General features: G+C 36.4%; 1 protein-coding gene across 2 annotated transcripts in view; it reads left to right on the forward strand.

Moving 5' to 3' along the window:
• The window catches only part of acoxl (acyl-CoA oxidase-like), a 73,884-nt gene extending 61,767 nt beyond the window's left edge, over window positions 1-12,117 (forward strand). Inside the window, exon 19 of one of the 2 annotated variants that reach the window (XM_067421949.1) lies at window positions 10,798-12,117. In XM_067421949.1, the coding sequence (XP_067278050.1) occupies window positions 10,798-10,974 (177 nt within the window). In that variant the 3' untranslated portion in view covers window positions 10,975-12,117. Of the gene's footprint in view, window positions 1-5,673; window positions 5,805-10,797 lie in introns of those variants that run through there. The other variant, XM_067421950.1, reaches the window with a different exon arrangement.
• Window positions 12,118-12,120: the final 3 nt, after the last annotated feature.

The raw sequence follows: 12,120 nt of genomic DNA on the forward strand, positions 1-12,120 counted from the left end.
AATTGTGTCTCATTTAAGTATGAATTATCTCAGAAATTAATACTTTCATTCACATTAAATTAATTTTAAAAAGTCAGTAAAGACATCTACAATGTTTCAAATTATTTCTATTTCAAATTAATTATATTCTTTTGAAAAAAGAAAAAAAAAACTTAATCAGGGTTTCCACAAAAATATAAAGCAGCACAACACTAATAATAAAAAATGTTTCTTGAGCATCAAATCGTCATATTAGAATGATTTCTGAAGGATCATGTGACACTGAAGACTGCCGTAATGATGCTGAGCTTTTAAATTGTAATAATATTTTACAATATTACTGTTTTTACTGCGTTTTAATTAAATAAATGCAGGTGAAAACTTTTGAATGATTGCTCAGATGATTTGGGTTTGGGTGAATTTGAGGTGAAATGTTGGTGACACTTTAGGGTTCAACTATGACTTTTGCCTCAATAAACGCCTAATTACTGCTTATTAATAGTTAGTGCAGTAGTTGTTAAAGGATTAAGGGAAGTAGAATATGATCATGTAGAATAAGGCATTATTATGTGCTTTATAAGTACTAATAAACAGCCATATCCTAGTAATATGCATGCTAATACGCAGCTAGTTAGCAGTGAGAATTGGACCCTAAACTAAAGTGTTACCGAAATGTTTGAATTCATATTGAGATCTCTGATGTTTATAGACTTTCAAAACTTTAGACAAGATACAAAAATCTTATTATATATCTTATTGCTGAGAAACAGCTAAGAAGCCATTAAAAAGATGTCATGAGTTTGCCCATATAATATTTAAGCTAATAGGATTAAGCGTATTAGGCTTGCTGTTCACAGGTGAAGGGGCTCGAGGAAGCAGCTTTAACTCGAGCTTAGATATACCGCCCAGTCGGTCTACTAATGAGTAATGAGTACTGAGATGCCTATATTATGTCAGTGCAGTTGGGGAGGTAGAGGGATACCAAAACAGCTGATGCCAAAACAAGGCGAGCGGCAGCTTATACACTATATTGCCAAAAGTATTGGGACACCCCTCTAAATCATTGAATTCAGTTGTTCCAATCACTTCCATGTCCACAGGTGTATAAAATCAAGGCATGCAGATGCTTCTACAAACATTTGTGAGAAAATGGGTCGCTCTCAGGAGCTCAGAGAATTCAAGCGTGGTACTGTGATAGGTTGCCACCTGTGCAGTCCATTCGTAAAATTTTCTCACTACTAAATATTCCATGGTCAACTGTTAGTGGCATTATAACAAAGTGGAAGCAATTGGGAACAACAGCAACTCCGTCACAATGTGATAGTCCACTTAAAATCACAGAGTGGGGTCAGCTCATGCTGAGGGTCATAGTGTGCAGAAGTCGCCAACTTTCTGCCGAGTCAATAGCTACAGACATCTAAACTTTATGTGACCTTCATATTAGCTCAAGAACAGTGCGTAGAGAGCTTCGTGGAATGAGTTTCCATGGCCGAGCAGCTCAACCAAGCCTTACATCACCAAGTGCAATACAAAGCATGGGATGCAGTGGGATAAAGATCGGCGCCACTGGACTCTAGAGCAGTGGAGACATGTTCTCTAGAGTGACCAATCACGCTTCTCTGGCAATCTAGTGGAGTAGTTTTTTTTTTTTTTTTTGCCGGTTGGGAGGAGAACTGTACTTGCCTGACTGCATTGTGCCAAGTATAAAGTTTGGTGGAGGGGGGATTATGATATTGGCTTGTTTTTCAGGGGTTGGGGTTGGCTTTAGACACAGTAAAAGGAACTCTTAATGCTTTAGCATACCAAGACATTTTGGACAATTTCATGCTCCAAGCTTTGTGAGAACCGTTTGGGGATGTCACCTTCCTGTCCCAACATGACTGCGCACCAGTGCACAAAGCGTCATTCCATAAAGACCTGGATGAGTGAGTTTGGTGTGGAGGAACTTGACTGGCCTGCACAGAGTCCTGAGCTCAACCTGATAGAACAGCTTTGGGATGAATTAGAGCGGAGACTGAGAGCCAGGCCTTCTCGTCCAACATCAGTGCCTGACCTCACAAATTAGCTTCTAGAAGAATGGTCAAAAATTCACATAAACACACTCCTAAACCTTGAGGAAAGCCTTCCCAGAAGAGTTGAAGCTGTTATCGCTGCAAAGGGTGGGCGGACTCCATATTAAACCCTACGGATTAAGAATAGGATGGCATTAAAGTTCATGTGCACGTAAAGGCAGGCGTCCCAAAACTTTTGGCAATATAGTGTATGCTCCAGCAGTTAATTAAAAGATTAGGTTGATTTCCTCCTTCCAAAATAACATTTGTGAACTTCATTTGTAATTTTGCTTCAAAAATATATCTAAAAAAAATGTATCAAAAAGTAAATCTTCCCTACACATGCACCTTTAAAGTAACACTGCTGTAATTTGAATGAATACGTGAGATTTCCCTGCTCTGCACTGATTCAATCACCTTGATCTCAACACAAGCTCTCCTCATCAATAACAGTGACATTGCTTTTGTTGTGTTAACACAGTTGACATTTACCCCCAGGGTACGTCTGAGTTTATCGTCCTCTGTCTACCCTCATGTCATTTTCTTTGAAAAGTGGCAGAACATCTTCATTTTCTGTGAAAGATCATATCAGCCGCCGCTCTGGTGGCGATACAACCCGTTTCGTTCTAGTAGTGAATCTTCATCTATTGTTTTGAGATCAGGAAAAGGTTTAATCAAGTTTTACGCTCATAAACACTTTTTATGCTTCATATGTGTGTCAAACTATATTTAGTCATGTTTGCTAAGGTGACTTAGGTTTAGAGATTTGAACCACCACACCCATTCTTTTTTTCCCAATAGATGATTCCCAATACAATGTTTTGTTTAACATACACTACCTTTCAAATGGTTGGGGTCAGTGAGATTATTTTTATAAAATTGTACAATTGTATTCAGTAAGGATGCATTCAATCGATCAAAAGTGAGAGAAAAGACATTTAGAATCTTTCAAAATAATTATATTTCAAGTTTTTTTTTAACTTTACAATCCTGAAAAAAATGTTCATGGTTTTCCATAAAAAATATGAAGCAGCACAACTGTTTTCAACACTCATAATAATCATACATGTTTCTTAAGCAGCAAATCAGCATATTAGAATTATTTCTGAGGGATCATGTGATACTGAAGACTGGAGTAATGATGCAACATTATACAAAATTTACAACAGTTATTTGTAATATTTCATAATATTGCTGTTTTTACTGTATTTGTACATTTAGTAACTTTACTGACCCCAGACGTGTGTATCTTACGCAAAAATCTATTTTATTTAGATCATCATAATTAAGTATAAATTTCATTACTTAAATCTGTCCTCTTAATTAAAAAAAACAACTATATTGTGTTCATCCTACTGTGCTGAAAAGCCAATCATATTATACAGTGTATTTCACTTAACTTTACTTCCCTGTGCAGTTTACAAAGTGTATAATTTAATCACTTCATTTCACCTCCCTTTCCCTTCTTTCTTGCCATCTCTCCCTCCCTCTCTCTCTCTCTCTGTTTACACTTTTCTTATCTTCGTTTGTTTCAGTCGGGCATGTAACCTCTACATAGAGCTACTTTCTTTTCATCATTAGCTGCAAAGAGAGACAGAAAGAGAAAGAGAGAGGTCAGACATATTTCAGACTCCTCATTGGACAGACGGCTATTGAGCAAGACGTGTCCAAACATATTTCAACCGTTAATGTGGCACAGATAAGCGAGTGTTTCTCAAACAGAACAATGAGGGGGTTTCATAGTACAGGGTTATAAAAGTCAAAATACACAAGCCGAGCTTTGACAGGCTGTGATCATTTGTCTTTCATCCGAGCTCTGGAGCACTTGAGCAGGAGCCAAAGTGTCAGGACGATAAATTAACTCTTTGTCAGGCGATGTGGGAGAAAATAGGAGGTTCTGTGACTCACGCAGGATGTCTGTGGAATCAGTGTAACACCTCATGAAGTGAATCATTCTTGTTTTCAGAGTAGTATAATTATGAATTATCCCGATTGTCTTATTTAATCACTTTCAATATTTTAGTCTCATTTCTAAGCAAGTACTTTCCTATTCTGTTTACATGGACAGTTTACAAATAAAATGAACATGAACTTTATCATTGATCGTATGTCAACATTCTAAGTTAAAATTTTAGTTTATTTATCCTTAAGAGAAGTTTATATTCTTGGTTACACTTTATTTTACAGTGTCATTGTTACAAATGTTAACAATGTAACAACTGTAAATTATGCATAATTACATGCAACTAACCCTAAACCAAACCCTATAGTAAGTACCTGTAGTTACTTAATATTACTCAGTACTCAAATGTATAATTACAATCTAACAGACACCTTAAAATAAAGTGTAACCCTGTATTTTAAGGTGACGTAGTTACATTGTACATTACCCAAATAAGTACTGAGTATTAATTAGGCTTGAAACATTCCATGGGAATTAACGGGAATATATTGGAATGATTTCTGAAGGATCATGTGACACTGGAATAAATTACACATGCATACAAATTTCTGCAATACAATTTTTTTTTCTTTACATATTTACTAAATTAGAAGTAATTCATTGGAAAAAGCAAAAAGCAAAAACAAATGCAAAATAAATAAATAACATGTCTGCTTATGATCTTATGCTTGTATATATGATAGTTTATATACATTTCCAACATTTTTTTATTAATTCCCATAAATTCCTTTTAAGTTCCCATATTAGAATATTTCCAAAATGTCCCAGATTAAGATCCCATGGAAGTTCCTGCAAATTTACTGGTAAATTTCCGTCCCTTTGGAACCCTAGTAATTAACTTCATGTACTTACTGTTGAGTTACGTTTAGGGTTTGGTCTAGGGTTAGTTACTTGTAATTATAGATCATTTATTGTTTTTAAGTACATGTAGTAACATGTAAGTATGCCACCTTAAAATAAAGTGTTACTATATTTTTTTAGATATTGTAATTGTTATAATTTCTTTATTTGGCACAATTATTTAACTTAACGAGTAAAATGGTGAAAAACAAAGTATTTAAGACAAACTGATCCACCAGGATCATGTGACACTGAAGACCGGAGTAATGATGCTGAAAATGTAGCTTTAAACAGGAATAAATTACAGTTTAAAATATATAAACATAGAAATCCTAGTTATTTTACATTATAATAATATTTTTTGGTTTTACTGCATTTTTTATCAAATCAATTTTTTAATGATTTTCAATCTTTTTGTGAAATAAGCACACCTCTTTTAAATATGCAGTATGATTTGAAGAATAATTCCATAGTGTAAGTCTATTATAGTCTACAGTTGCAAGAAAAAGTATGTGAATCGTTTTAACAAAATAAGAGATCATACAAAAATGTATGTTGCTGTTTTTATTCATTTATTTAGTACTGTCCTGAATAATATATTTTACATAAATATGTTTACATATAGTCAAGACTAGACAAAAAAATAGCTAAATTTATAAAAATGACCCTGTTAAAAAGTTTACATACCCTTGATTCTCAATCCTGTGTGTCGTTCCCTGATAATCCAAAGGTGTGTGTGTGTGTGTGTGTGTGTGTGTGTGTGTGTGTGTGTGTGTGTGTGTGTGTGTGTGTGTGTGTTTTGTGATGGTTAATCTTGAGTCTCTTGTTTGTCCTGAGCAGTTAAAACTGCCCGATGGAATCTCAAAGATGGATCTCAGAATCATACAGTCACTGCTGGAGAGGGTTCAAATATGCAAATGCTGAAGAATCAGCAGGACCTGGAGGATTTTTCTGAAGAACATTGGGTAGTTTAACTGATTAGGACAAACAAAAAACGCACAAACAACCATCACAAAACACACACAGCCATAAATCATCAGGGAATCACAAAACACACACACATCCGTGAATCATCAGGGAACGAAACACAGTATTGAGAATCAAGGGTATGTAAACTTTTGAACAGGTTTATTTTGTATAAATTCAGCTATTTGTTTGTCTCGTGGACTATATGTAAACATCTTTATGTAAAATATCTTATTCAGGACAGTTCTAAATAAAAATAAAAACATGCATTTTGTATGATGAATTATTCACATTTTCTCAGATTCTGCAAGGGCTTCTGTATTACTCTATTATACAATGTATACAGTGAGGCAAAAAAAGTATTTCGTCAGCCAGCAATTGCGCAAGTTCTCCCACTTAAAAAGATGAAATGCCTGTAATTTTCATCACAGGTACACTTCAACTCTGAGAGACAGAATGAGAAACAAAATCCAGACATTCACATTGTCTGATTTTTAAATTATAGTCATCATAATTTTATTTGCAAATTATGATGCAAATTATGCAAATCATCTACAAAAAAAGCAAGATTTCTGGCTCTCACAGACCTGTAATGTCTTTAAAAGGCTCTTCTGTCCTCCACTCGTTACCTGAATTAATGGCACCTGTTTAAACTCATTATCAGTATAAAAGACACCTGTCCACAACCTCAAACAGTCAGACTCCAAACTCCACTATGGCTAAGACGAAAGAGCTGTCAAAGGGCACCAGAAACAAAATTGTAGACCTACAATTGGGAATGGGAAGATTGATGGGAAGATTGAATCTGCAATAGGTAAGCAGTTTGGTGTGAAGAAATCAACTGTGAGAGCAATTATTAGAAAATAGAAGACATACAAGAACACTGATAATCTCCCTCGATCTAGGGCTCCACGCAAGATCTTACCCCCAAAAAAATCCCAGAACTACACAGGGGACCTAGTGAATGGCCTGCAGAGAGCTGGGACCAAAGTAACAAAGTACCATCAGTCACACACTACGCAAATCCTGCAGTGTAATCTATGGCAGTTGATATAGGCATGTCCCCCTGCTTAAGCCAGTACACGTCCGGGCCCATCTGAAGTTTGCTAGAGAGCATTTGGATGATCCAGAAGAGGATTGGGATAAGGTCCTATGGATGAAACCAAAATATAACTTTCTCGTAAAAACTCAACTTTGGAGGAGAAAGACTCAACAAAAGTCGTGTTTAAAAGGAGAAAGAATGCTGAGTTGCACCATACCTACTGTGAAGCATGGAGGTGTAAACATCATGCTTTGGGGCTGTTTTTCTGCAAAGGGACCAGGACAACTGATCCGTATAAAGAAAAGAATGATCGGGGACATGTATCATGAGATTTTGAGTAAAAACCTACTTCCATCAGCAAGGGCATTGAAGATAAAACGTGGCTGGGTCTTCCAACATGACAATGATCCCATACACACCTCCTGGGCAACGAAAGAGTGGCTTTATAAGAAGCATTTCAAGGTCCTGGAGTGACCTAGCCAATCTCCAGATCTCAACCCCATAGAAAATCTTTAGAGGGAGTTGAAAATCAGTGTTGCCCAGCGACAGCCCCAAAACATCACTGCTCAAGAGGAGATCTGCATGGAGGAATTGGCCAAACTACATCAACAGTGTATAAAAACCTTGTGGCGACAGAAAACGTTTGACCTTTGTCATTGCCAACAAAGGGTATATAACAAAGTATTGAGATGAACTTTTGTTATTGACCAATTTTCCACCATAATTTGCAGATAAATTCTTTAAAAATTAGACAATGATTTAGATTTTCTGGATTTTTTTCCTCATTCTGTCTATCATAGTTCAAGTGTACCTATGATTCAAATTACAGGCCTCTCTCATCTTTTTAAATGGGAGACCTTGCACAATTGGTAGCTGACGTCATGCTCAAAAAATCTGTATCCCGCGCAATAACTCCGATCTTTCAAGTATTCATACTGTTGTGTAATCGACGCACCATCCTAAATGAACCTGTCTCTTGGGTGATACCCTGAAATTTTGAATATTCCGATCTAATATGATTTCTGACCTGTAAGGTGGCCAGAATAATAATCATACACAGTTTGTTAAAAGGCCAGAGGAGAACTGGCACCCCGACTGAGTCTGGTTTCTCCCAAGGTTTATTTTTCTCCATCATGCCCTGATGGAGTTTTGGTTCCTTGCCACTGTCGCCTTTGGCTTGGCTTGCTCAGTTGGGGACACTAAAATTATGATCCAAGTTATTCAACTAAATATACAAACAAAATTTATGAATTAGGTTTTATTTAATTCTATAAACTATAATACTGATCTGCCAACATTGTTGCTATATGATAAATTAAAATAAGCTGATAATATCACTGTTTTCTCCAGAACGACTGTACAGCCAAAGCTAATTTTGTTACAATATTGTTCTGTTGGACACTGTGAAGCTGCTTTGACACAATCGTGATTGTAAAAGCGCTATATAAATAAAGTTGATTGATTGACTAAATCATTTTTTGCCCCAATGTAAGTCTATTATATGGGACTTCAAGATCTAAAAACTAATACTATGATTTACTCAATTTTTTTGGTGAAACATTTTTACACTAAAAAAAATGAGTAAATTTTAAAGCAGTGGAATCAATTATAGACACCATAAGAACTGAGTAAACGTGAGTAAAAAAATTAAGTAGATCTGAGTAACTGCATTTGTTACATTAACAAATTCAATTGAGTAGAAAAAATTGGGTAAAAAGCATTTTAAAAACCAATATTTATGACTAATATGAACTGTTTTTATTTATGAGTATTACTACCTTGTATAGTGTAACTTTAATTTCCTCTAAACCTTTGTAAAATACTCCACAGTCCACACAAACACACTTATACATGACATGGCCTTTATTGTCGACGAGTAACTTACAGCAATCACGTTACAGCATATATTACTGTTTTGACATGTAAAGAATAACAGTTATTTTACAACATTTAAACTCATGTAACAAACATTTTAGAAGTAAAAAATAAACATTTAAAAGTAATTCAAGTGTAATCAACCGGTCTGTTATCCCATTTCCACCGTATCAGCGCTGTTTCTCGAGCCTGAGATGGACTAACGTTAGCGGTCTGCGGGTGGACTTTGAACTTGAGACCGCTGTCCTGCGTTTCATTTGTAGCTGAAAGATGCTGCGAGGCGCCAGACTCCATAACCTGACAATAAACAAAAAGTGCCCAGTTTTAATAAGATTTTATCGTCCAAATTCATTATATTCATTATCTTTACGAATAAAGTTGTGTGTTTTGAGCCACACAGCAGGCGTTTCAAAGACCAACGCCACACGTTAACTTAAGGTGACTCACACTGTCCCTGTATGTTGTTTTGAATTAAATAAAATGCCTTTTAGCACAGTAATGATTATATAGATAAAAAAAAAAACATACAAACCTGAATTTCAGTGGAAATGCCCCAATTCTGCGACGCTGAGAAGAAGAAACTGCTCTGGTGACTGAGGAGAATTCAAATATCCGCACTCACTCAACCGTCGAGCTGTCCTCACGTCAGAGGGTGGGGGAGGGGTGCATAGTTTTAATCGAGTAAATTTACTCAATTTCCTCAGTGTGTGTTAAATATTAATAATCTTGATTTTAATTAAGTAATATTTGTGGTTCTTGAAACAGATCGGTTTAATTCTCCATTCTCAAATATTTTGAAATAAATTTCACAAATGTATTAAGTATATTTAAAATAAAGAATTGGTTGTTTGAATACTAAATTATTTTAGTGAAAAAAAACTTAAATATAACTATACATTTTAGACAAAATTAACTGTTGGATTTTTAGTCAATTATTTTGGTATGTTTAACTAAAACCATCAAGTAAATGATATTGAGAGATTTTATTAAGTTAATAAAGTTAATTATTACTGTGCTATTTACTAAGCCACTGAATTATTTTTTAGAGTGTACAACACAAAACTAAGGCTCAGTGTTATGGTAAATACATCAATACGTGGGTTTTGTACTGTCAGTATGTCATCTGATCCAGCATGCTGTGGCTCTGCTCAAAACACTGGTTATGGTGAGTAATTTCTGCTTTATCACACTGGGGTGATCTTTAGAGGGATAGTTCACATGAACAAATAAAAATTTGGTCATCATTTATTCAACCTCATGTTGTTCCAAACCTGTCTGAGATTCTTTGATCTGTTGAACATAAAAGAATATATTTTAAAGAATGTCGGTAACCAGACCCCATTTGACTTCTATAGTAGGAAAAAAATACTACGCAAGTCAATGGCTACCATCAACTGTCTGGTTACCAACATTCTTTAAAATATCTTCTTTTATTTTTAAGAGAAGAAAGAAACTTAAACATGTTTGGAACAACTTGAGGGTGAGTTCATTTTTAGGTGAACTATCCCTTTAATGGTCTCAGCTGAGGCAGGATCATCTCGTTCCTGTTCTCTTGACCCTGACATGACAGTCTGAATCACTCACCAGGTCTCCACTCATACTATACCACACACAAAGCTCATCTGATGTAGCTGACAGGAAATGAAACTTTAAGGAATTATTATAAAGTCTTTTTTATCAATGTTGCTTTATAATATCCACCAGAGGGCACTGTTATAGAGGGGGTAACTTTGAGGGTTAAATGTTCCATGATAAATTGCAGTGTCTTAAGAGTTTTTGAAAATGTTCTCCTGGTACCTTCAGAATTTTCTCCTATTTGTTTACACTGGTGTCAAGTCTCGTTTGCTACTGATCACACTTAGGGTAAACAGGGTTTGTTCAAATCCCCAACCCAAAGCATTAAACATTTGCAACATGCCACATTTGTGTTGCAGACATGAATGAAAAATTTTGCAATTTATTTTGTATTATGTCTGTGGTTTCCCATTGGGAAAGCACCACTCGCATTCGTCAGAGCATCTAATGATATTGAGTAATCGCTGCATTAACTCTCATGTGATTGTGGTCTGCTTGTTTTAAAGCTTCTGGAGCTGTGCAGATCAGTGAAGGATGATGCGCTTAAGGTGGTCGATGACTTCAACATCCCGTCCTGCTGCATACAGGCTCCCATCGCTGGGGTCGCGAACCCCAGGGCCGAATGGGCCTTCTACCCACAGCCACCGAATCCCAGCAGCACCCAGCCTCTGTCTAAACTCTGAGCGAGTGATCCTGGCTAATCAAGGCAATCGAGTGATTTCGGGTAGCTGACCTGACTTGCTGGACCAGCTTTGTATATTCATTCCCATTGGGTGAGAGTGGAAAGGACCAATTGGAGATGGTCAATGCACAGGAGTTTAGTGATTACGCATCATGCTTTGTGCCAAGAAGAATGGTTCTGCTAATGGCCAAGGCCTTGACAACACTACTTTTTCTTGTCCTGTTAATAATGTGTGTGTAAGAAAAGGGAATTTCATTTATATGAGTTGAACATTTTGTCTTTCATACAGTTTTTTAAATGCTCAAGTGATTCAGCCTAATTGATTTAGAAATAGGTAGTAGGGATAAACACCAGCCAAACCCGAGTCAAAACTGCCGAATATCTTGTACGTCACAGCTCTGATAGCCTGGATCTGAGATGTAACAGAAAAACAAACAAAAGCTTTAGTTTTATGGTGAGCAGTGCCAAGAGGCAGTTTTTACACTTTCTTAAAGCCCCATTGAAGTGCCTTTAAATGCACAATGTTATTTAATGTGTTGACGTAATTTCCACTGAAGCAGAAATACAGGGCGGGGCATATCGAACAGCCCCTCCCCTTTTTAAAAAATACCCAATAGCGCTTTGTTTAAATAACAGCTCGGCCAGAGCCATTGAGCTCGTAAAGCCGCAGTATCCTCCTAATCTCTAACCGTTTATCCTCATCCTCCATATCGCTTTATTGTGCAGAATTCAAATGGGTCGGATACATTTTCTGGTCTACACCGACTCGATCACATAGCTCTTTGCTATTGTGTCTCGGAACTGCGGTGGTTCATTGACACTAACGTGAAACCAGACTTCATTCGCCTCAACGAAAAGCATATTTACACTGTCTGAATGGTTCCCTATCCCCTATATAGTGAACTATGTGCCATTCACCATGCAGAAAATAGTAAATGTGTGAACAAGTGACCGATTTCAGCCGGAGCTTCAGCATCCATCTGTAATGTAGGGGGCGGGGCTTCAGATTCTAGAGAGCATTTGATTGGACAGAAAATCTGATGAGCAGCTGAAGTGCAGTAATGTCATCAAAATCATTGATCCTTATTGCCTGAAGTGAGAGACTGTAGGTTTTTTAGCACTTATATCTTCTAAATGCAAATTTTTT

Source organism: Pseudorasbora parva, chromosome 17, assembly GCF_024679245.1.
Source record: "Pseudorasbora parva isolate DD20220531a chromosome 17, ASM2467924v1, whole genome shotgun sequence".
In the NCBI taxonomy this organism is placed as follows: Eukaryota; Metazoa; Chordata; class Actinopteri; order Cypriniformes; family Gobionidae; genus Pseudorasbora; species Pseudorasbora parva.